This window comes from Montipora capricornis, chromosome 13 (assembly GCF_036669925.1).
Source record: "Montipora capricornis isolate CH-2021 chromosome 13, ASM3666992v2, whole genome shotgun sequence".
NCBI lineage: Eukaryota > Metazoa > Cnidaria > Anthozoa > Scleractinia > Acroporidae > Montipora > Montipora capricornis.
Genome location: NC_090895.1, coordinates 5240471 through 5267280, shown reverse-complemented (window position 1 = coordinate 5267280; position 26810 = coordinate 5240471). Strand labels below are relative to the sequence as shown.

Below are 26810 nucleotides of genomic sequence, written 5' to 3'. Positions count from 1 at the left end.
TTTATGGGAGAACCGAACAGAAAACAAGAGAGGACAATACATTATTCACAAGTTACGTCATCACCACATTGCTGGTGGGCGAGAAGAAAAGATCTCTCATGAGCTCCTTTTGTTTGCGCATCACCACTTTAGCATGGCACCATTGCGATCTGGCGCCTGCACAGATTGTTGGCAAACGTCTTTCAGGAAAAGGTCATGTGGAAAACAGCTTTTTTTTAGCAACATTAACTCAGATATCTGGGATGATGGCAAATCATTGCCAGTATTATTTCAGCCAAAAGGCAGGTGTCACATTTTTAAGAAAATACGCCTACCGTTCCCAGGCAATTTTTTTCCTTAAGAAGGAAAATAGCTTTCCACGCTTTGTTAAGTTTTTTTTTTCTTTCTACCATAAACATTTATATTTTAGGACAGTTTTTGACCCTGGAGTAACATGACATATAGTAGGCACTTACCAGGGAACTGGAACTTTCCCCATAACGTTAAGCCAGACCTCTTTTTTAATGTTTAATGGACCAAAAAACGAAAAAATTAAAATACCTGCCTTTTCTTTCTTGCAATGCCTAGCAAAATATGATCAGATTTACAATAAGTACAAAAGAAAGGAAAGCATAATCCTAGAAGATACATCAAATTATTCACCTAGCTTTCTGTGCTGCCAGACTATGACCAGTATTAGAAGAATGATGATTGACACAAGAACTCCAATGATTACCAACAGAGTGGTGTCGTATGTGCATTGACATTCTGTGAAGAGAAATATGAAAGAACATAATTAGTCGAAAACGAAAAATACATATGGTGCTAACAAAAGTTCCTAAACAATGGTAAAAGTGTTTCATGGAGTGAAGTTGATAATAAACAATTATTGGATGAGGTTGAGCATGATATCTATTGTGAATTGATTGAATACTCTCGACCAATCAGCTTTTTCTTATTGAGTCAGATGTATAATAATAACCGTTATCCGAAGGATGCTCCACGAATATTGTGTCTTTTGTACGATAATAAATCGCATGAACGTTCACGATATGGATTAATTGATAGTCGAGTTGTTTTGAAAGTTCGGCTGATGGCATGTCAACTAGTATGCGTACCTGGGCAATCTTTGCCGTGTTTACATTGTTGCCTCTATAGCTAAGCACACCATTTGCCTTTTTCTGGCACCAATCACTCCTCTTGACTCTAAGAAATGTAGTTAAACAAATTCAATCTTGCCAGTTCCATGCAGTCCGCAATCGAGCACAAACCTCTCCCAGATATCTTTCTCGGCAGTACACGGGTGGAAAGCGTAGTAGATGATTAGATATTTTCTGGTCTTTCTATCAAGTTCTTTAGACTCTTCCTTAATGCAGTAAATGAATGCTGCAGAATATCTAAGGATGGACACTGTCCAGATGTTAATCCTTTTTATTAAAAACTGGATCATTGGATAATGCAATTCGAGAGTTTTGATTGGCTAAGCTGGTTATGAGCCATTATACCATGATCTACAAACACGGCAAGCATATGCGTGATTTTTGGTGCCTTTTTATCCTTATTGTAGTCTAGTTTTCTATATTTGGGGGGCGTTTTTTAATAAAACAATTATTTCACTCGCTCTTGTTGGATATGAGATGATTATAGCCAACTCGGTGCTACGCGCCTCGTTGGCTATCTATCATCTCATATCCAACGCGCGCTCAGGGAATAATTGTTAAATGTCATATTACCACCATTAAGTTTAGATTTCAGCAGTTTTCTCAAACGCGGGAAGTACTCTCTTGTCAGGCTGGTTTTTATTTCTTCTTAACTCTGTCAGATACCAGAATCCCTGTACTTATAGCTGCTTACTTAATCCAGTCACTTCCCTTCCCCCTAGGCAGTGTGAACAGTGCCCGGGGGAAGTTTGGGGGGGCGGTGAGGGGTTGGGCGCTATTTTATATTTCTGTATTTGCGTGTGGTTCAAATAAACCATTTTGTCGTTGTGGTTGTTTTTTTCTTTTGTTGTTGTTGTTGCTGTAGCAAATCCAACCTGACCTACTTATTACTAATGCCTTTTACATAAAAAACTAAGGCATTCATTCCCCTATCATTGGAGAACCAGGGGGGATGAGCAGGAGAAGGACAAGATGACCAAAAATATGAAACTGGTTATTCAACCAGTTTAAAATGCGGTCATCAGTATTACCTATCTAGAAGGAAGCTGGCTGATTTAAGTATATAAATGGTTCTCTCATTTGCATTTGCTCTTGCCTTCTCGACACTGCCTTTGACAATAGATAGCCTTTATATATTATCTATTTTGGCCAGCATGGAATTGACTTGGAACACTTTTTTTTTTTGCTATTCGGCTAAACTCTGTTTAACTAATCGCTCCTAAAAGACGAACGGTGGCTGAGGAATGAGGAGAAAAGACCCAGAAGGCACCTACCGTAAAGGATAACAGGAAGGAAGATAATGGGGTCAACAAGGAGCCGAGGCAGCAAAGGGATGTGGACTACAAGTTGACAGAAGAAGGAAGGAACACATCATAATTTGAGACATAAGGAACAACAACTCAGACTTAATGATGACAATAAGACTCCTTGCTAGAGGTTAGTCGAAAACGGACGAAACACTGCTTATGCACAAGGAAATGGAAACGTTTGAATGGTCATTCCTTCATACCTGATGGTTTAGAAGCTCTTGGTGTGGAGGACGTGGAAGGGCTAGCACCAGGTGACAGAAGAGTCAAACGTCCAACTTCATAATCGCCAAACGTGTTATTATACATGGCAGCTTGAAGTTTTGCAAGTCCCCGAGTCGGGGTCACGGGATTTTTAAAGTACAGGATAAAGGATACAATTACACTTCCTCTCCTGAGAACAAAGGAGACAAATATTATCAAATTGCAGTCGAAACAGCCTGAGGTTAAGCACGTTTTAAACCAATTCAACTCTTTACCAACCTCAATCCCGTCACTTCAGTCCTGAGATAATTGGTGTCATTCTGGTATATTTTATCCATCTAACAGATGTAGAAGAAAAATGGAGTGTTCTCTCTTAAAACAGGTGGCCAGTACGTTTGCCTTGGAATGGCTTAGTTTAATGAAGAACTAGTGTTGCAATTGATTCTTCCATCTAACCATTCTACAAGGCAATTTTTATTAAGGATACCGCTTCCTTCTTTAACAACAAACATTAATTACTAATTAAATGTACAGTAAATCAATTTTACTTTTTAGACTAATGGTGATCATAATTAATAACAAATAATGAAGAAAAATTACAATATTCCAAAACAAGCAAATGACTAGTAAATCGTTTGCTTAGCAATGGCTTAGTTTATTGAACGCTTAGTACTGCCATTTTTTTCCATTTTACTGTCTGCATTTGTGACACTTGTGATAAAGGAATTCCCAACACTTGTAAATACAAACCGATAGGAACTCTTTACATTACAATAACACACTGTAAATAAACAAATGAATAATATTCCTTCACGTGTCTTTTATTCCAGATTATGTGTGAGAAATGTCAAAATGCACCTCTAACGCAAATGAATCCGCCAATTGTTTTGAAACTTGCTTATTCAAATCTCCGTATTCTGATAAAAAGTTTTCCATTATCGTCAGGTCCGCATAAACTTGCTTTGCTAAAAAGGGAAGAGTCAAACATTTCATTCACTCTTGGTTGAAAAGTCAAATCCTAGACAAAAAGTTATGAATATCTGTTATCTATTTAAAGCAATGTTTGGCACAACAACAACAACAGCAACAGACTTTTTTTACAACAATACAACTCACAAATAGCTCCTAATTATTAGTTTTTAATTTTTAAAGTAAAGCTTGATGTCCTGAACATGGAGGTAAGTTGAGTTATCTTTTGGGTTTAAATAGCGCAAATGAAAGTTCATGGGATGAAAAACATGCAAAAAGACCTGATGACTACATGACATTACAAATTTTTGAGTGTACGAATAATATTTGTACCTAATTGTACAATCCGGCTTTAAAGTGCTCCTGTGACCAAGAAAGTCAATTTAATTTTTTTCTTTGGATTTTAAAAACTGTTAACTAAACACTAAACAACCAAAGTTTTAAGCCTTGATTTGAAAAGAAAAACTTGTTTTATTTAACTGAGATTTTCCTATTTAAAGATGCGCGATTACTAATTTTAATATCCTCAGAAAGCCGGATAGAGGAGAAAATGATGTCTAAGGCTCACTAGTTTGAGAATGTAATGCGTGTGTACTCCGCAGAATTAAAATGCAGCACGGGAGTTTTAGGCTTTCACACTTTTAAACTCGCTTACATAGTAAACTGCATTCACGGGCTGAGTTTTTAAACTAGTGAGCCTTTGAAGTACCCTTTTTTTGGATCCAACCCTCTGAGGTCCAATCGGTCAGTTTTGAACGTGAGTAATAGCTGACCGTGAAATCCAAAACTTACACTCAAAGTAAACGGCCTTTGGATAAAAATCGAGGCTCAAAATTTGCCAGTCAAGTGTTAAGCAAACACACCAATGTCTTTCAAAATTTGAAGAAAGAAAGAATTGTTTTTTGTCTATCTTTTTATCACAGCGGCACTTTTGGAAAATATGCTTCTTAATCGAAAGTGACTACCACAAGAAATGGACTCTTACTAGTACTTTACTTACTGAGGTGTTAAGCTCATTGTATGGCTTTTTAGGCCAGAATAAACAGGAAACGTAATTGAGAGTCAATGTATGCAAGGAACCTCACACGTAGAGTATATCCTGTTTGTATTGTTATTTCCTTATTAACTCTTTCTTGTTACGCGTGCGCAGATATTTTGATGAATACAAAGTGTGCTATCTGGAGGTCCGAATGAAGATGAATTTGTGTATGTATGTCCAGCACTTTTAAAAAAATCTTGGCCAGTTTATAGGTCATGTGTTGTACATAAATCTGAGGGTACAAAGTTAGAAGCCTTAGACATTCACCCTCAAGGTTTCATTTCCCTAAGCTTGTAAACGATAAACAAACAGGATTCTAGTACTACATCTCAAACAAAAGGATGGCTGACTTCATGTAGTAAATGTTAATTTAACCACTTACTTGGTTGTGCTGTAGAGGTGGGCGTAGCCGAGGTAGGTACTAAATAAAGAACACCAGGAGCTATGAGCAGATAATGACGTCAACACTTGTAACAAACTTCAGTGATTTGTCATAGTGAAGAACCTCTTCAACAATTGTAACTCGTTTTTCCTAGTAAACGAGCTGTTTCATGACGCTGACAGAGAGTGGTGATAATGGCGATAATGGTGAGGGTCTTGGACACCATTTTATACCATTGACCGTTTATAGAGAGAAACTTTTCAATAATAAACATTAACCCATTTCTCCCTATTTTTTCCTATTTTTCGGCCTGCTTCCTATTTTCTCCTCTTATTCTTTTGTGTAGGTTCTTACTTAATGCAGGGTAACATTTTGAAATGTTTGAGATAAAATTCTCCAACAAATTGGTAAATTCTTAAGAACAAAGGTGCCATGTGGAATTAAAGTGCCCCTGTGATTAAAAAAAACCTAATCAGATTTTGAAAGTGTTTTCTTAACACCTGACTAGCAGAATTTTGAGCTTTGACTTTCATCCATAGGCCGTTTACTTTGAGGGTAAGTTTTGTATTTCAAGGTCCGTCATTACTCACGTTCAAAACCGATCGATTGGACCTCAGGGGGTTCAGTAGATCCAGGGAAAAGTGACGTCAAAGGCTCACTAGCTAAAATTTCAGCGTGTGAATGCAGCTCATTATTTATGCAAAACATGAGTTTAAAAGGCTGATCTGAAAGCCCAAAATTCACGTTCTGCATATTAATTCCGTGGCATACACACGTGTTACATTCTTAAACTAGTGAGCCTTTGACGTCTTTTTCTCCTCGATCCAGATCTCTTAAGATCTTAAAGTTAGTAATAGTGGGTCAATGATTAAATAGGGAAATTCCAGTTAAAATAAACAGGTATCCTTTTGAAATCAAGGCTTAAAACTTTGGTTAGTGTTTAGTTAACATAGTTTTGAAATCCAAAGAAAAATAAGAGTTTATTTTTGGTCACAAGGGCATTGGAATTAAGGAGGCAAGTAATTCAATCCAATTTCATCGATCCTTCTTGTTTTCGAACAATAATTGTTTTATTAATATGACATCTCCTTAAAGACAGTTGTATCTCTTAGAGGGTCGTCCAATACTCCGACATAATGAGATTCATGGCACTTCACAATATAGACATCACAAAGTGTCCCCCACCCTTAATCCTTAAAAAAATAGTAACAGTTTTGCTAGACTTAAAGAGCGGGACACTTTGTGACACTTTGTGATGTCTATTGTGACGTACCAGGAATCTCATTATGTCGGAGTATTGGACATGTATGATCTCTTACGTCTTTATAGTAATATTTTACTCAAAAAAAGTTCAAATATTTTTCAGCCTTACACGTTTTGTGACGGCTGTTATTATAGAGTGGTAACCATTACAACGAACTAGCTCGTGTTTTTGGCAACAATTGTCAACAAAGTGTTTCTATTTAGCCACAATGATGGGTGACCCTGCTAAGATCAAGCGAGATGATGCCTTGAAATGCTCAGAGATAATAGGAGAAAAAGGGGAAACTGTTGACTGCAAAACAGCTTAACCTGTTGGACAAAGCCATGTCGTCAACGACAAGAACTGTCCAAAATAAGTCAGAGCTACCCACTCTGCTAAAGGGGCCCAAAAAATAACAAGCATAAGAATTTTGTTTGGTTACGACTAGTCTTTGTTGGCTTTTATTGTATGTAAGACATTCGGTAACTGTGAACTTTGATATGATATTTTAGTATGAAATAATATATGAAATAAATCATATATTAAACTGCGGATATGAAGCTATGATCCTCGCAGTTATGAATGCAATTTTAACAATTGTGTAGAGAAGCCTGAAAATTTCAGGATTTCAACGGGGTGTGAACACGGGTATCAGGAAGTCACGGGTTCAAACCCTGTTGAAGTCCTGAACTTTTCAGGCTTCTCTACGCAATTGCTAAAATTGCGTTCATAACAAAGAGGATCATAGCATTACTTGATGATATATACTGTTTGCAGAAAAAAAAATTCTTGATGCTTATCTTTCTCAGCTTCAAACAACTATCAGGCCTTCCAACTCTCACGATGTGGCCGTGAGACTCACGATTTTAGGACTCATCTCACGGTCTCAGGATTTAACTTCGAAATCTCACCGTTTTCAGCAATAAATACAATCTCAATCAGATACGGCCTAAAATTAAAAATATATATATGTATACAAAAAATGCAATATTTGAGTTTCTTGTCTTTGGGAATCTGGGCCGAGCCAAAATACCTCAGTCTGATGTCCAATTAGACCACGAAGTAACCTGCGAAGGCTTTGTTACATGTGTTCAAAATGACAGAACGAATACCCCGGCTCCAGAGGCCCGTTGAAATTAAATATCTTTGGAAAACCAAAAATGAATTACAATTTCGCTACCTCGAAACGGAGAAATAACCTCTGGCACCCAAGGTACGTAACGAAGGGAGTGATCCCCTGAAGACATTAAATTTGTGTGAATTAATGCTGAAAAGACAAATTATGGCAGTTTGAACACTGCTAGGCATTGTTAGCGTTGAGATTCCTTTGTTTTTAACCATTTTTGCAAATCTCACTCTTTGGGACCCAAATCTAAAGATTTTTTGGGGTTAATTTTTGAGACCTCAAGATTTGGGGGCTTTAATAGATGTTGGAAGGTCTGAACTAAGGACTCAAATTATAGACATCTTATGAAGTACTGTGCGTGAATGTGATATAATTTGGTAGGTGAAGGACAAGTTTTCCCTTGGTAACAAGTTTTAACACTTGTTCCTATGAAGGATGCATGCCATCTTGCCTGTTAGATGTTAGATAAGGCATTGGGTTGTGGAACAGAGCTGCTGTTGGCTTTGTTAAGAAATATAATTCAAGGATAGCTTTCTATTTTGTCGCTATTTGGGGATAACAATTTCTGTCTTTTTTCCTATTTTGCTATTTTCTGAGAGTCATTTGTCACTTGACGCCCTGTCTATGATTACGATTTTACACAAGGCTTACAAAAAAAAAATTAAATTTTGGACAATTAACGTCAGCCATGTCCTCTAATAGATCATGGGTGAGAACCAATAAAAATGCACACATCATTGAGCTTATTATACATATATGAAGAGGCACTCTTAATAACTAAATATTAGCAGCAGCAGTTAAGTATCCGAGTCAATTTTTTTTCTGAAAATAAAATGCCACAAAAATGTCGCAGTATGCGTTTTTCTAAGTAGGTAATTCTCATAAAATATAATAAACCATCACCACAATCAGAACAATCAAGAGTGATTTCCAGATCAAAAATCGTTGCCTCTCAACAAGAAACTGGAGAAGAAGCACACCCTTACAATATTCCAGAGTCATTTAGAACTGCTGCAGTCAGTTTCAACATTACTTGGGGCGGTAGTGGGGGCAGCTGAGAGGCCCCTTCACTTATATGCCTAGAAATGCACGAAATTGCAAAACTGGTTACTATACCAAATATTTGTTAAGTAATAACGAAAATAAAAAAAAAATTAAAAAAAAAAAAACCAAAATATTTAATGAGTCAAGCGAGACCAGCAAAGATAACAATTCTTTGAAAGAAAAAAACAAAAGGAGGCTCCATAAATATAACGAAAAAATAGAATGAATTAAGCGCAATCAGCAGAAGTAACAAATCTTTGAAACGGACAAATGGAGGAGCCCCCACAAATAAAATAAAAGTAACGAAAATACCAAATCAAACAAGAGAGAAGCCAAAATAACAATTCTTTAAAACGGACAAGGGAAGGAAGCCCCACAAATACAACAAAAGTAACCAAAAATGTTATATTGGGTATGTGTTTTTGAGTGGTTGTTATATTTGTTATTTTTGCGATTGCGTGCATTTCTGGACATGTCTGTGGGCTACGACATTCCGCGGTCAGTGGTTCCACGTTTTAGTAACACCCAAAATGAATGCAAACGAACACATATTAATGGCATTTTTGTCTATGACGGAACGATGTTCTACTCATGGAGGCCGAACTCATCACGTGAGGATCACTGATATCTACAGTGTACGCACTTTAAAAGTAATTTCCATTAAGGATAGTGACAAAATAGGCTGATAATCTTACCAAAAGTAAGGCACTGTGTGATGGTGACTGGTGTTCCAAGCGAGTTGCTTGCAGAGCAAGTGTAACACCCAGTTTCCCTTGCCTCCAATTGTTTTGTATTTACGCTATTGCCCTTGTACCATATTATGTTAAGTTCAGGGTTTCCGTCAACCGGACATGAGAACAGTTTTGAACCTCCTTCAGGCAACGAAAAATTCCCTCCCCTACCTGTAGCTTCGGCAGCATCTGTAAGAGCAAAGAAGAAAGAGATCAAATTTAAGAAAAAAAAAGGTACACAGTAGTTTATTTTAGCGTAATGAAAGAATGCAAATTAATTGGCAGAAAGACTGGCGTAACGGGCCTGTACATTCTGCTGGTCATGTCCTAGCTATTATATTATTATTATTATTATTATTATTATTATTATTATGAGCAGTATAAAAACGACTGGTTGCCCAGCTGTAACCGTAGCCAGTTACTGCGAGACTAAACCATACATGCTAATCAAAAACCTTAAGAAATTACTAAAACTTATGCTAGCTCATAAAACGTCCCAAATGTTGTATTCCTAAAAAAAAGAAAAAAAACGTGCTAGGATATTATTGTTGTTGTTGTCGTCATCATCATCATCATCATCATCATCATTATGGCTTTTGGGATAGGCAAGGCTCTTCCTTTTTCGACGGTCTTACAAAGCAGATTTATCGCAAACATGAATATGAGAAGAAGAGGTTGTACGCGAGCAGGGTTTTGGAGGTTGAGCAAGGGACTTTCACACATTTAGTCTTCACGACTACCGGAGGCATGGCGGGCGAATGCAAAAGTTTCCATAGTAGATTTGCGGAACTAATATCTATTAAGAAAGGAGAGGAGTACAGCACAACAATTTCATGGATACGTTCAAAAGTGCCCTTCGCTCTACTAAGGTCCGCCTTACTTTGCCTAGGAGGTTCACGAACCACTAGGCGTGTCCCTTTGAACATTGAGCAATGAGGCTTTGAGATTGAAAAAGAACAAGCAGGATTTAGAGAGTAGAGTAAAGAACATTTTTAGATATTTTTTGTTAATACATATTGTTTTCATAATATAATATTTCTTATAAGATTATTAATTATTAGTTTTTTAGTTTTTTAGGTAAGCAATTTTTATCATTTCGTAAAATGAGAGTATAAAGGAAAAAAGGTATGATGGGATAAATTTTAACGCATTTGTAAATATTTGTATTATATTAGATATATTTAAAATTCTAATAAAATTATAATTTTATCAAAAATTATTATTATTATTATTATTATTATTATTGTTATTATGGGAGACTTTATTGAAATATCCTCAAATGATTTTACAACCTTTGTGGGCCTGTAGGCCTGGGCAATGGTGCTCATGTAACTATCCTATAAAACCTTATGACTATGGTCAATCTAATAAATACAATGTAATATTGTAAAACTTACATATGAATATATAGTTAACAAAATAGAATTAGTAAAATTCATAGATGCTTATGAAGGAAAAAAAATTGAAAATCAGATACTATGTACATCTTTGCCATCCATAAACGGCTTTAACCAAAATCAGTTTATGAGAGAAACCTTTTTACTATTTCACAGTTTTGGGAGCTAATCCACTTTTGTGAACGATCAATAGTTGTCTTTGCTAAGTTGTTATCTAATATGCTGGTCAGTTCTTCTTCAAGATCCTTGTAGTAAACTGCGAGAAAATCAAAGACTACTGTAATGAGCTTTATTTTATGACCTGGGTATAAGTTCTTAATACCTAGTTTTAAATCTATATATTTATCTTTCTTGTGTTTAGTTTTCATTGTGATTGTTCCTGGGTTGCATATCGTTCCTTCTACGATGATCCCTTTTTTTATTTTTACCCAATACACTGATATCCGGTCTAGTTGCGCCATTCATTGGACATTTTTCGAGTTTCCAGGGTATGTCCCACAAGATCTCTGCTTTGTTGTTCTCTTGGCTTGGTTGGGGATAGGATTGCTTGTACCACCGGTTAGAATACACAGATTCTTCAAATCTGTACCTTTCCAATAAAGCACGGTAAACGGGGCGTAGCATAGTCGTGTCGTGCTTTATACAGTGACTGTGCTATGTGAGAACAGCCATAGAGAAGGTGTGATACTGTCGTCTGATCTTTAAAACAAAGTCGGCAGGCCAAGTCGTTAGTTACTTTGTTCGCGTAACGTTTGTGATCTATAGGTCTTTGTGTTAAGGAGTTGCTGTCCAGTGCTTGTATCTACTGACAGGACTATATCCGGAATTTTCTTCCACTGTCTAAAGATGTCGTATGAGTGGGCTGATACCTCTGGATACTGTCAGTATTGAGTCACAAACTTTCCAATCCATGCCATTTTTCATGCCTTCATTTTTGTGTGTCTTCATATTTGCTTTATGGACGATCTGTTTTATTTTGCTGGGTTCTTTAACGTTCACTATTGTTACGTCGTCAGTGCCTTCCAAGACTCCTGCGCCATCTTCAAAGTGTCAATTGAGTTCTAGTTCTTCTGCATACCTTTTGGCAAAAGTATGAATCGACAAGATTATTGTGTCTATCATAAGAAGATGAAGGAGTTGCTTTTTTTCTTTTTCTTCTTGGAATGATTTGACTAGTTTAATGCGTGGATCCTCACTGTTATTTTATGTAATGGACTACTTTAAGCTTGGCATTCTTGTACAGTGACTCTATTTCAATCAATTCTTCTCCTCCATCTTCTGATGATAGACACAATAATCTTGTCGATTCATACTTATGCTTTCCACTGCACTCATTGATTCCATGTCTTGTTAATCTATCGAGTTCTTTAAGGTTGTTAATACACCAGTCGGTTGACCACATGCAGTTTGTAAGATAGGCACTGCGTAGATGCTCGTTGCGCTGACCTTGCGTGGGACTGACAATGGGGAAGTCCAAACTGCCTATAGTGGGGTCTTGTACTCCTTGGCAGCTTCTTCTATGAGTGTTTCTATGAGTGTTTTGATATTCTCCTAGGAATTTATAGTGGTCATCATTGCTCAGAGCTGGGATGGTACAGTTGTTACTTACAGGCATTGCGCTGCTGATGTTATTGGTAATTAGTTTGCCTCTTTTCATGTGTATGGCAGCGCACTTGTTTATCCCCCATTCCATTGCAATGTCTGTGAACATTTTATTTAGTTTCCTTGTAACGGTCACAACTATGTGTTCAGAACGATGGTAAGTTTTTTAAGTCATCAACGAAATGCACATGTGTGATCTTTTGGTTCTGGGCATGGGACAATTTATATCCCTCTGTACCCCTCAGATACCATGCAATAGGATTACGTGTTAATGTAAATAGTCGCACACAAAAAGAATCCACTTGAAGAATTCCTCTCTTTACTTTGATGATTTCCTTGCCTTTGTTGATATTACTTCAAGGTTGATGTTCCATGCTTTCAGAATAGTTTTGATGAGATGGATGAGATCTGCGTTTACTCCATGCATTTCAAGTGGTTTGGTGATCCATTCGTGACAAACAGAATCGAAGGCCTTCTTGACATCGATCCAAACACGAGATAGATTCTTTTTATGGAAGTGGGCATCTTCTTGTATCATCTTATCAATTATGCATTTCTAAAAGGTGGTCAGTGACTGAGGTTATCACCTTGCATAGACTGTTTGAACAAGTTATTGGTCGATCGTCAGAAGTTGATAGGATAATTTTTATTAATATTAATATTATTATTATTATTATTATTATTATCATTATTATTATTATTGTTATTATTATCATCATCATTATTAATTATTATGGTATCTTTATTTGTTTCTTCAATGTATTTTCTTTTACAACAATGCGGGTGACCCATATGCTTTGTTGCCTTTGGGTTACGTGTAACACTGTTATAATCGTTATAATTATCTCATTGTTTTGTGAAAGGAGCCACTTTTAGCATTTAATAACAATATATTCAGTTTCTTTGTCTGTTCCTGTGATGTTGTTAAGTTTCTTTTCCATTCTCATATAATAACCTCATAGGAAGTGGAATACTACGTTGATTTGAGTTACTGTGTGATCCTTGTATAAGTTATTTATTCCTCTCAGTAGATCGATGTACTTTTCTTGCTTCACTGTTGTTATTTTTTTTTTGATCCGTTCTACCTGGCATACAGTGCCTTCGATTAGCAACCACGACTTGCCTTGCTTGTCCAATATAGCCATATCGATCTTGTTGGCACCATTTTCTGGGGCACTGTCCAGTTGAAAGGAAGTGTCCCATAGAATCTTGGCGTTTGCGTTTCCCATGACAGCTGTTGGTGTTGATTTCATATAACACGGTTTTTTGTTGTTACTCTCTTGGAAGTTGTATTTCTGTAGTAGGTGGTGGTAGATTGGCCGCAGCATTCTATCGTGTTTAGCTTGCCGACATGCATCCCAAGGGAGCGAGTCATAACAAATAACCAATTGTTCCCTGGAGACACTCTCCTCAACCCCCTTCCTTAAAATTCTGGCCGTTCCTAATAGCGTAGTTTTCTGCAACAGTCCAATTCTTATAGCCGAATCCTCAATTTTTCAATCCATTGAAGAAGTTTCTTAGTAACACTTCCAAGAGCCCCTACAATAACCGGTACTACATCCACGTTGCACGCCACATTCTTCTAATCTCCTACTTCAAATCCTGGCATTTTTTCGATTTTTTTTTTCAAATTCCTTTTCATGTACCCTACTACCTCCTGGGATAACAATGTCCACAATTAAGCATTTTTTTCTCCTTCTCGCTCACTACGATGATGTCAGGTCTTCTTGCTTTAACAACCGTTATCACATTGGATGTTCATATCCCAAGTAGCTTTACGGTACATTTCTCCACAACACCTTCTGGTGCGTTTTCATATCACTTTTTCTTCCTCTAAAGCTGGTGTAACTCATACAACTTCCCATGTATAATCCTCGCACTTTATCACATCGTCTTATATATTCCTTCTGGGCCAACATTTTGCACTCACTCACTAGATGAAATACCCTCTCTTCCTTTTCAACCCCCATTCTACACAGCGGTGACGCAGCAGTCCGATCAATGTAATTAGTCCTTTAAGCCTGTTCCTGTGCTGCGCAGATAGGGCCTTCCGTTTGAATCATCATCGTTGCCGACAAATACTGTCCGCAACACATACACATCTTAATACTTTCTTTAGTCCACTATATCAATATTTTAAGCTGCAAACAAGCATAAATTTCAGTAACAGAAGTGGGCTATTTACATGTGAAACCATAGAGGTAAGCTAGCGACTATGTATTCAGAGCAATTCCAGATGCTGGTCAGAGTACCTCTAAAAATTACATCTTATTTTAACCATTTGGCATCCCTGTTTTTCTTGCTTTCATTATATTATGAAAACACATTGCTTAATTAATGGCATTTGGTCGTCCGTGTGGAAAGAGTCCTGAGAAGGACTGTTAATTGCAGTAACCGACGTTTTAACAACATGAGCGGAAGTTATCTTCAGAGTCATGTAACGGTTGGAAATTTAAACGAATGTAGCGATGCTCTAGTCTGTGATGTGATCGGTAGTTGGAAAAGTAGTGTGATTGGTTGTGAAGCTGGTGAGTGGTGATTAGTGCATTACGTTCCGGCTTGTAAGTTTTCCATTAAGTAATCGTTTGTGAGGCGCAAGTAGAAGTTGGCAAGGGTTTAAAGTCGTTTGTTCTAAGTTTGTATACCAGCTTTAAAGTGTAAGTCGTCCGTACAGCCGGTTGAGCACTTAGCAGAGTCCCAGTCGATAGTGTGTTTTAGAATAGTGTTCAGCAATATTATTATTGAGATCACCATTCTTCGTCGCTTTTTTGTGTTCTGTTAAGTCGTGTGTTTAGGTTCCTGCTGGTTTCACCAATGGAACTGGCCTTGCAATCCCAGCATGTGATCTTGTATACTGCTACCTGTCTGTCCCTGGGCTCGTCTTTGTCTTCGAAATATCCTTTACTAAGCGTCGTAAAGTCGTTATAGGTGTGTGGGCAAAGCGTATAATTGCAAGGTTGCTGTATGCGTGCAATAGTTTAAGAAGTACGTCTTACTTACGGTATTAGTGACTTTAAGGTGCTACTACGGCTACGAGAGGTCCAAATCAATTCCAGTGACGCGAGCACACGCGTAACAATATGGCTTACCACCCGTAACATTCTTTTCTACTACGGTAAAGTGCCTCGCTTGGCGTGCTTCTCAATATGTGAGTATAAACGTTCATTTCCTTGCCATTTTAATGCTTATTTCTCTTTTTTTTCAGAAGTTAAGTTTATAGATAAAGTATTTAACCATACTATTAAGTTCTTAAATATTTACGGCTTTGTCTTTTGGTGAAAACTTAAAGGATTCCTTTGGACCCATCATGCCGGCTTGCCACGGACTAGAAAGCCTTATACAAAAAACAAGCAAGAAATCATAAGTTTCTAAGCTTCTGTTTATTCGATTGTCAAGACGTAATCAAATCACAAGTTGTTACTTTTTTGTGCTCACCAGCTTTGCAAACTCTTAACAAATTTGTTTTGTTTCTCTCCTTTTATAGCAATTAAAATGTAAACATCTTGTTTTGTTGAAATAATTTAACTGCCCCTTCTAGAGTTAATGCTGAGTCCTAGTATGTTCCTTTGTTTTATGAAACTGAAAAAAGCGATATTGCGCAAAGCGTTCGTCTTCGTTCAGCTAACTCAAGTCAAAAACAGGAAAAGAATCGTACGGCAAATCCAAGTTTGGTGAACTGTACGTGTCGTAAAGAAGACCAAATTAATCGTCTGTTATTAATTTCATCTAGTATGAAAGCAAAAGAAAGTCCCTAGTATCCGTAAACTGGGAAGGAATTTCAATGTTAACGTATAAAAGAAGACGAAGAATACGATATATTTCACGCCCCGAACTTTGTTCATTTCCGTACTGGAAAGAAATCTTAACCATTTGAGTTTGGCGCGAAATACGCCGAAGTCACTTTAGTCCGACTTGGTCAAATCACCATAGCGAGTCTTAAAGGTGGTAACGGTTGAAATGGTAGGACTACCTGATGTCTGCAGTTTGCGCCCAGTTTGCGCCCAGTTTGAGTCGTTTGTTACACTTCCGGAATAGCCATTTTTCTTCAGTTGCCACTAAACTTCGAAGGTCTTCAAAGGAAAGTCGTCACGTATTCATTGCCATCTTCAGTGCGGACGGAGATGATGAATTCATTTTGGTCGATGTGTTCAGTATTCGTTCAGCTCAACCGCTGGAATAACTTCCACTTTCCTCTCTTCGGCCCTCGTTTTCAAAAGTCTTTCAAGCAATCTTACATCTCGTTCACTTTTTTTGAGCGCCATTTTTGTTTTCTTGTTCTAAAATAAATTCCTCAACTGAGCAAACAGAAGCAAACCTTCCCTCCCTCATTTCACTTTGTCTTCACCTCTCCCAATCCACTACCCAAGAGTAAGAATCTGGTATCATGTTTGTCCCTACCAGCGTCAGAAAAGTGTCCATTTTAAAATCACGTTTTGCGGGAAAATAAAAAATAGACCAAATCGGCTAACTCAATTAAAATCTCCCGGGGTTAAGATTCTTTGTTTATTGTAATTTGCATTACAATGTAGCACTCACGTCTCCTTTATTTATTTGCTTGGAAAGACCGGTCATATCCCAAACGCTGGTGAAATTTCCCAATTGGCCAAAGTTTGGCCGTGTTTTATGGGGAACTTTGACCACCTGGACTATTTCAGGAGACTAATTGTGAGGAATCAAGAGTTCATTTGCAGGCTGCCCAAAAACCTCCCAGCAAAGCACAGTAATATTGCATGCATTTATTTCAAGTATTCTTGGTTCTGCGAATTACAGAACAGATTGTATTGTGAGATAATAACAATTATCTTGCACCTTCTTTTTGTAATTGCGTTTTCATTTGTACATAGAGAATTTTCGTATTTTACCCACGTTCGTTAAATAAAAGAAATTCAATCATTGTATCAGTCATTGGAACCTCAGGTGGCTACCAGTCCATTCGTCTACAACCTCAAACGTGTTTTCTTTCTTCTTCTTCTTTCACCGACGAGCGGTCGCTCAGTTGGTTGAACATAGGACCTTCGTGCGGTTGATCTCGGGTTCACAACCCAGGTCAGACCAACACTCTGGGTTTTTCTAATTTAGGACAAAGTGCTGTATTCGTAATTTCATCTGCAAATGGTTAAGACTTTTAAGTCTTCTCGGATAAAGACACTCACTATAAACCGTAAGTCCCATCTAACATCGTGGGACATTAAAATAACCCACACAATGTTCGTGAAGAAGAGTAGTGGGGAGATAACCGTTGTTGGTGGTGGTCAACCTTTCAGAGAATTGTAAACCACCATGAGACGGATGTGGTATATGTGGTACATAAAGCCATTATCATTTTTTTTTCATTTCACCCGTAACAGATTAGACCATCTTCCCACTCTATGGTTCCAGTCAGCTTACAAGCTCTATCACTCTACTGAGACTGCTCTTGTCAGAGTACAGAACGACATTCTTCGTGGCATTGACAGTAACCATTCAGTCATTCTTTTACTATTAGATCTTTCCGCGGCCCATGGCCACTCCTATTCAAGTTGGAGTCGAAACCATTAAACACCACCCGTTTGTAAGAAATTTGGGAGTGATATTTGACTAGGGAATAGCAAGGGATAAGCACATTAGTATGATATGTACAAGCACCCAACACTATCTTCGAAACATATGGAACGTTAGAAAATTCTTCGATCAAAGTTCTGCTGAAACCTTAGTTCACTCCTTTGTTACATCGAAGATTGACTATTGTAATGCTCTTCTGTTTGGACTCCCAAATCTTAGATCAATAGGCTGCAATTAGTATTGAACACTGCTGCGCGAGGTCCCTCTTGCTTGCAAATATGACTATATGACTCCAGTAATGAAATCGCTACACTGGTTACCTGTATCGCAGCGAATTACTTTTAAGATTGGTCGATTAATCTATAAAGTACTCAATGACTTGGCGTCTATTTATTTTTCCGATCTTTTAGTCCCGCACTGTTATAAGCCATCGCTCAGATCTTGTTCTCACGCTCTTTTAAGTGTTTGAAGATCTAGAACTAAGATTTATGAAGATAAGGCGTTTCTCCATTGCCGGACCAAGGCTCTGGAATGAACTGCCAGTTTCCTTAAGAAAGGCTACGGACATCAACACCTCAAAGCGTCAACTAAAAATACATCTCTTTAAGAAAATGTACCTTTAAACAGTGCTTTACCTTATTTTATCTGTAATGTGAGAATATTTAATTTGCTAATGATATGTAATTAGTAATTTCTAGAGTATTCATTGTGAACAGATTTCTGTATGATGATTTGTAAAGCTTTATGAACAGTTAGCGTAATAACGCTATAAAAATAAACTCATTGTTATTATTATTATTATTATATTATTATTATTTTTATTAGTATCATTATGATGATGATGATGATGATGATGATGATGATGATGATGATGATGATGGCAGGGCTACTTGTAACATACGCAAACACTCAAGACTAGAGAAATATTTTTAAAAAATAGGGCACTTCATGGTGTCTGTGAAGAGTAGTCCTGATATACCTTTATTTTAAAGGCATTCTTACTGCATGCAACAGAACTACGGAAAACATGTATCCTTGGCGTGTAACGCATCACGTGATTAATAATCTCTAGACACACAGATAACAATATCCTCGTGGGATTTCACATCATTGTTGCCAGGATGGCGGTGTAAAAAGGGTGTTGAGACATCTACTGTTTTTGCCACCTACATAGCGGAAATAGCATAGCACGCAAGTCAAGGAATGTAGAATTTTAGATGAATAGTCGATGTATATATACTTACAGTACACTGTGACAGTGATCACCTTTGAAGGTCCATCACCATAGGAATTGAATGGGATGCATCTGTACGCCACCTGCTTTGTTCTGGTGCTAACAAATGTAAGATAAGTGCCATTGTTCTGTTCCTTCAAACTTTCCTGCTCCCTGTACAATCGATAGCTTGCAGCTGGGTTTGCATCAGCATTGCATAAGAGAGTAAAGTTTTCATTCAAGTTAACTGTGTTGTTGGGCAGATTGGTTGAGAAGACTGTGTTGATTGGATGATAGGCTATAAAATCATACAAAACAAAACGCCTGTAAGATGCTAAGCTCAGAATGGTAGACTGTGGCAGCAAAAGTCGTGGACCAAACCCCGCTACTGTTCACGGCCACAGTAGCACAACAGATATTGTCCTGCTACAATTACATGGCACCTGAGCAAGTTTACTTATTCTTTCTCCCTAAGAGCGTAACATCTAGTTTAGAAGCGCAATCGCAGGGTCATGGGTTTAATAGAGTCCCGTTCAAACCTGGATTTCTTCGGCTTCCTTTGCAACTGCTTAAGTTGCTACTAATTACTCAATAACCGATAGTGAGGTCGTTATTGGAAAATCTCAAACCACGGCGTTGCCGTATTGACTGCACGATAGCGAGGTTAACACAGCTAGGCCGAGGTTTGAGATTTCCTGTAACGACCGCACGGTCAAGGTTATTAAGTTGTTTATTATATGGTGGTTGCAGTTGAAGCAGTTAAGCAGTTGAAAAGGAAGCCGAAGAAATCAGACGAAAAAACAGAAACCTTGGTTCAAGCGGAACTCATCGCTTCACATCCGGTAATGCGTGCGCTTATCTGTTCATTCATCGTTTCAAACCCAGGTCAAGTCAGAGAACTAATGCGCACTCTGTCAAAAAAATATCTTTATTCTCGGGAAAAAATGAATATTAAACCCGCAAACAAAATTTTAGTATGGTTGTGAAAAATATTGACGAGAGAAATTTCGTTGACATTCTCAAGAATCAACGGCCAAACGTCGTCGTCGCCATTAATTTTTCGGATGTCTTTGAAAAACTTCGCCAACAAATGGTCAAGTCAGAAACCGGTAAGTCCAAAACTTCCACACTTCCCTTGTTTATTGAGGACAAATATCGTTGGAACGTTTTCATTTCACCTACAGTTTTCCTAGTACTGTTTTCACTTTTTTGATTTTTTGTGAATGTTTCAATTTCTTCTTGGCTGGAACTGTTTCATTGGCCATCGTCGGCACCAACTCGTCTGTAATCTAAGCTTACTGATGTGGCTTAATTTTTGTCTTGAAATTCAAGCTCGTCTGCAGGATAATAAAATGCACTCTCCGATTGTCCATCGTCACTCATAGCCTTTAGTCTCAGCAATATTACTTTCAATGCAAATAAAACAAATGTGCCCTTTGGATACCATTTTGTTTTTTTCTTTGCTAATTTGCATAATTCGTAATCGGTCTGTGGGCATTACGGGAGAATAATGCCCTTATATTGGCCACAAACACAAGGCATATACATGTAATAATTACATGCGATGACCTTTTCAACTTTCATTTCATTCTACTGTATTCCACAGTAAAAATATTATAAAATTACGAAATATACACTCCAAGAAATCAGTAATAGATTTGAGAGCCTTTTTGTGATGTCGTCAAGAAGAGTGTGGTGGGAGACTTTCCTGATTTAGTTGTTAGAATTTACAAAAACATCTTGCCTTATGCATCCAGGTGCATTTTTAGGAGTGAGCGGTTTCCGTTACCATAATTGGCACCTGGTAATAAAGCATACACCAATAATTGGGCCCATGCATGAAACAGACAGTAGCTGTATAAAAAGGATTCAAGGACACGGAGTCTGCATGTTGATAAAGGCACAATAAGCTTCCATCGAATGTGATGCTGGGCACAAGACAGTGAACCAAATAGTTTAGAATAGGGCAGGATGAGATTGCTGTCCTTGCTCATTCAGGCCTCTTTGACTACTATTTAACCTGTGCTACGCTCATTGAAATTTAAGTTAACAGTCTGATTTTAAAGCTAAATTTTAAAATGAAGAGCAGTTGAGACTTACATTGAACAGTAATGAAGACATCAGAAAAAGCAACATCTCCAATTCCATTGTCAGCGGTGCATCTGTAGCCCCCTTCATCCTGTTTCCCTGTGATGGTCAGAGATAAGCTGACAATACTGTTATCAGACAGCCTGGTCCAGGTGATGTTTGGTTGGGGATTACCATCAGCTGTACAATTGAGCAGCACCACATCTCCTTCATCAACCGTTTGATTTAAGGAAATGGATGTTATGGTCAGTGGGTCTGCCAAAATAGGTCAAAAGAAACAGAGTAAAATGTAAAACATGGTATATCAATCTGTAATCAGGCCCAATTTTGGACTTACATCTCACATGAACAGTGTGACTGTCACGAAAACTTAGTAATAGTCAATGATTTGGTTTTGAGTCGCTGTGATTCCGTGTGTAAGCCTTTACTGCGAATAAGGGAAAAGTGAAACAAAAATGAGAGAAACGATGGAATGTGCTAGTAATGTATGTTGTTAGTTAATTAAACACTTGGATTACATGGATGTGATCCAGCCGCGTGAGTAGGTAGGGTAGCGAGTGGCGCAAAAAGAGACAAACCGCTGAACAAAGGAAAATAATTTGATAGCCAAATCAAAGCGAGAAATCGAGAATAACTCAGTAGGAAGAATCAAGAAAAGGGCAATACAGCGCCAGTGCTGTTCATTCGTCCGATGCGCTAACTGGCATGTGTATTTTTTACGTGGCACCTTTTATATCACATTGACCACAATAAACAACGAGGTCGTTGAAACTTGTGGATTGCATCCTGCTTTTTTACAGCGCGGTTGGTTAACCGTACCAAGGTAAGCCACAAACTACCGAAGCTTTCCTGTTTGCAATATTCCTATTTGTTAAACACAATTTTCTTTCTACCGCAGAAGTCATACGTTCTCTCTAAACACAAGGGACAAAGAGATTGATCTAGATTCTACGTTTCGTGATTTCCTTTTATTATGACGGCAAATTACAGCCTTCTAAAATGAATTACTGACTTCTTTCGCGTTTAATTTAAGGGTATAATGGGAGAAATAACAGAGCTTGGTAAAATACATTAGACCACAAAGCATAGCCTATGTTTCGTTGGAAAAACGATAAATCGAAACCCAAGACCGAAAGGGATTGCTTTGTTTTGCTAAATAGAGCTCTGTTATATGAAGCAATATTCTCTGTTGTATTAATTTACCTGTTTGCACTAACAACATGCTGCATATGAACTGGGTGTACAGTCAGTCTGTACCAGTACAACGTTTGCTATAGAAATGGCATTTAGCACCAAAGTGATAAAGGTAGATTTTTTCAACTTTTTCTAGGTTTTGATTGGATTAGGGAGTTTTTTTTATTCTGAGCTACATTAAATTACGTTCTGGGATGATGGGATACCAAGCTGTGACTATGACCATGTGTTGCCTGTTTATAATTAACAATTATTTGAAATCGAGGTAAATATTCTGCCATTATTTAACGAGATTGAAAAGAATAATTGTTTTAGTATATACTCACGAAGTGAACTCAACAACAATAGGCCATTTCCGAGTTCATGTCTGCCTCCTCTTCAAAGCGAGTCTAAGTGCGAAGTTTTGGTGATGGTAATTAGTTCTACTTTACATATGAATGAAAACTAATTTTCATAACAAAAACTTCGCACTTAGACTCGTTTTGAAGAGGAGGCAGACATTAACTCGGAAATGGCCTATTGCAGAAGAAAACCATCCAAAGTCGATTTAAATAACATCTCATCATGCGTGGAAAACGTGCAAGCGGCACGAAGCATGCGCGAAAGTATTTACAGAAGCTTCAAAGATGACAAATCTGAATAGACTTCGTTGAAATCCTCGTCAAAAACAGCAAAATGATCACTTAACACCGTTTAAATCAGCAATCTAAATCGAAAGTCTGCTTGTTAAAATATTTTCACCGTTCGATCAAAGTTTTAGAGATTCATTTGAAATGGAAATTGAAAGTGCAGTTGGTAAAGATCCACATGAAATGGAGGCTCTAATTGAGGTGAACGTTAGTTTGTTTTAAAATGACCAGTCTTGTTTCCTTACGCTTCTCTCGTGCTTAGCAACCTCCCGCGTGCACCATAACTCAAAAGTGCACGCTGAGCCGTTTACCATTTGTTAATTATTGCATTTAATTCAAATTTTTTAAAACCAGTTTAATTTCCATTTTCCATTGTTTCAGATTATGATTATGAATATTAGACAAAGAAAGATCAAAATTAATTTATAAACTGGTTTGAAAATTCGAAACCTAGAAAATTTTGAACCACAACATTATGGTCTTATAAGGCCTAAATGCACACTGGATGAAAGAAAACATTGCAATCATGAAAAGGAATGCGGGTGAACTTAATGGACTGCAGCTGGATTTAAAATGCTTAGCTCAGCACAATAAGAGTGGAACAAAGACATGGGAATGGGATTGCCCGCTTACATGCTGACATCTCGAAAAACAAAGTTATCTTTATTGGTTCGGCGCCCAAAACTGTTGTTAAATTTGGAGGAAAGAAGCATGCAGATTTCTTTCTCACAAACTGAAACCACGAAACATGAAAACAATTAATTTACTTTTTATAGATATTTTTATTGATACCTTTTTCCCCTTTTACGAAGCATTTTTTCACTGAGCTTGCCGAATGGATAGACCACTACATATGTCACAGTCTTTCAACATGGTGTATTAGTAGTCAAGTAGATTTTGTTGTTAACAGATATAAAATCACATTTCCATTTTTATTTACAACCAATTGACCTAGCCTCTATTTCAGTAACAACTTTGACTGGAATTTACAGTTCCCGTTGCACAAGTGGTGATCTTCAGTGCTTCGTATCCATAAGTTCCGTGTAAACGAAATGAGACTGACTGACTGACTGTTGATGCAGATTATCATTTGGACAATTTTCGCGAAATTTAGTTCCTTTCAACGTTTCCATTTTCACGAAATTACGTTTGCGAGTAAATAAGAACGAAGAAGGTATATTCATTCTTTGCAGTCACCACTGGAAAGGCTTCTGTAGGTGTAAATGTCACTGCTTTGCTAATAAAGGGAATCTCGTCTTGTTGCTAACAACGCTGTTTCTCAAGCCCTAAGCAAGTCACGATGGCCGAGAATAAGTACTTTTTTTTACAGTGGATAGTCCAAAAGGCCGCTATTACCTATTTTTCCTTTAGAAGTAAAGGGCGATTCAGAAATACAATTTCGAGATTCTCTGCGATACTCTGGACGAACAGCCTTGACAGTGGACTTCTGTTATTTTTGTCTTGCATTTTTTAGAAACGAAAAATATCCTGAAACCTTGTCACAATAAAGGACTCCATAAGTCATTGACGTTAGTAATATGTTTTAAGTTAAAATGGATGGTCAAAGATTTACTTTTACAGCTTACACACGGCTCTCAGAGGGCATTAATTTTTACCACCCATCTGTAAAAGCTTGCTCTGTTAATACTTATTGAAACCTTGGAGAGTATTTGCTGCTAATATTCGGAAGGAAGTAGCTTACAAATTCAAATATTTTACTGATTTTTCAAAACTTCCCTCGTTTTTCGGTTGATTCCAAGACACTTCACCATTAGTTCCTTTCAGAGAAAAATATTTTCAACGATGCAAGGCGGAGGAGGATAAAATATGTGAGATAAAATTTTGAGGCTCAAATCGAGACAACAGACTTCGAGAGCTTATGGTACAACAAAGCATGTACACGTAACATAACGTGCACCGTATTGTTGGTGACTTCACTTTGACAAAGGAATGGTGAGATATCAAACAATAAATTATGTTAAATAGGCTTAGATAATGTTACAATGGCCTCAATAAACAAATAAATAAATAAATAAGTGGAGGAACTAGAAAATTTCTACTTTCATCTTCACTAAAACAGGATCATATCCAGAAATTATTTCTACTTAAAGTAATGGCGTACAATGTAAATTTCAACCAGGACTTAACTTTTTTTTGTGATACTAGTACATCGTAGTTTAAAATGAACCACAACTTGCATTCATGTGCCATGCATAGTCTTGTGTCTGAATGCAGCTGTGGTTTAACAAGAAGGTTCACGCATCGAAAAGTTCGAGTAAGCTCATTCATTAAGTGTTCAGGGAAGAAAATAGACGATGGAAGCAAATTTATATGTTGTTTTTGTTGTTGTTGTAAAAAATAAATGTCGAGCACTTTTTCTTTAATTTGTTGTTGTTGTTTTTTTTAACCCGGATACCCGTTTGTAACCTGGTGCCCGTTTCTCGAAGGTCCCGAAACTTTACGGACCATTTTCGGGTGTCACAATTTCCTTTGTATCTCAAGAACGGAGATGATTTAAGTCATCAAACTTCACACTCTTTTTTCGGCTTTCTAAAATAAGTGGTTGGCAGTTTCATAAATGGCTTTTGAAGAACAGGCCCCTGGTAGACTATCCTTTTTTTTTTTTTTTGGGGGGGGGGGGGGGGAAATGACAAAGGGGATGCCGCAAGGGGGAGGAGATAATGGGGGGGGGGGGGACAGATGCCCTTAGAGGTAGATGCAGCACAAAAGCCTAAAGTGATTGTGACTTTTATTACTTACAGTGAACATTCACCGTTGTACTTCTTCCATCCTTTCCACAACGATTTCCCAACACACACCTGTATTGTCCAGCCTCGGCTCTGCTGATGTTGATGAAATTCAAAACATTTCCACTGAATAGCTGACCATCCTTGTTAATCCAAGTATAATTTGTTGGTGAAGGATTACCAGATGCCTGACACGTCACGTTGACAAATTTGCCTTCATTCACAGTATTGGAGGAGCTGATAATTCGATCAATAGATGCAGCGACTACAACAGAAGTTAAATGAAAAAGTATAAAATTGGATGCACCAGACAAAGGACCATGCGAAGCTAAACTGACATGGCGGCTGCAAACCAAGGGTAGCTGGGCGTGCGAGCAACGCATATTATGAGCACACTAATTACATCTCCCTTCCTAAAATTTGATAGTTCAACAAACGCAAAAAAAACCCAAAAATTTAAGCACAATAAACTGAGAACGATGACAATGTTGGTTGTCGGGGGCGGTGTAGGCTGTGGTAACTCACTTTGACTAGAATCAGTTAGGTCACTAAATTCGGACGGCTCGAGGTTTGCTTTTATCTGGCTCCGGTGTCTCCGGGGTCGCTCTAAGCCACGTGCAGTTCCGACGATAGTGCTTGTCATTCACCTCAACCAGGTAGGAACGATTTCCCTCATCTCCAATACATACATACATACATACTTTAATCATAGTTCCCATGCGGGCTTTTCAATATGATTTACAAAATGAGTATAATAATAATAACGATAAAATTGTAATTATGATGTCCTATATTAAACAAGACAATAAAATTGGTAAAAAAATCAGTCTTCAAATCTCCTTTAAATTTACTAAGACTAGTAAGTTAGTAAAATAATAATGTTAAAATTGTAATTATAATGTCTTATATTAAACAAGAGAATAAAATTTGGTAAAAAAGTCACTCTTCAAATCTCCTTTAAATTTACTAAGACTAGTAAGTTGCTTCAAATCAGAATGAACATCGTTCCAGATGCTGACAGTTCTGTAGCGAAAGCTACGTTGACCAGACTTTTGTCTTACATAATGGAATCTGAAGCAAATCACAGTTTCCAATGACACGTCCTAGTGTCCATTCATCCTCCCCCGGCAAACGCATGCTAATGGCATCTCCCAATTTTGGCAATTCGCGTGATTGATGATTATAGTAGAGCTTCTGCTTCCTAATGTCGATCTT

General features: G+C 37.6%; 1 protein-coding gene across 1 annotated transcript in view; it reads right to left on the bottom strand.

Annotated features, from left to right (window-relative positions):
- LOC138030379 (tyrosine kinase receptor Cad96Ca-like) overlaps nt 1-25854 on the bottom strand; it is a 34475-nt gene extending 8621 nt beyond the window's left edge. The window contains exons 1-10 of the mRNA XM_068878299.1: nt 25609-25854; nt 21038-21280; nt 18969-19235; nt 9149-9373; nt 3509-3615; nt 2930-2988; nt 2650-2840; nt 643-747; nt 535-563; nt 125-237 (exon numbers count right to left, since the gene is read on the bottom strand). Of these exons, the coding sequence (XP_068734400.1) occupies nt 125-237; nt 535-563; nt 643-747; nt 2650-2840; nt 2930-2988; nt 3509-3586 (575 nt within the window). The 5' untranslated portion in view covers nt 3587-3615; nt 9149-9373; nt 18969-19235; nt 21038-21280; nt 25609-25854. The remainder of the gene's footprint in view (nt 1-124; nt 238-534; nt 564-642; nt 748-2649; nt 2841-2929; nt 2989-3508; nt 3616-9148; nt 9374-18968; nt 19236-21037; nt 21281-25608) is intronic.
- Nucleotides 25855-26810: the final 956 nt, after the last annotated feature.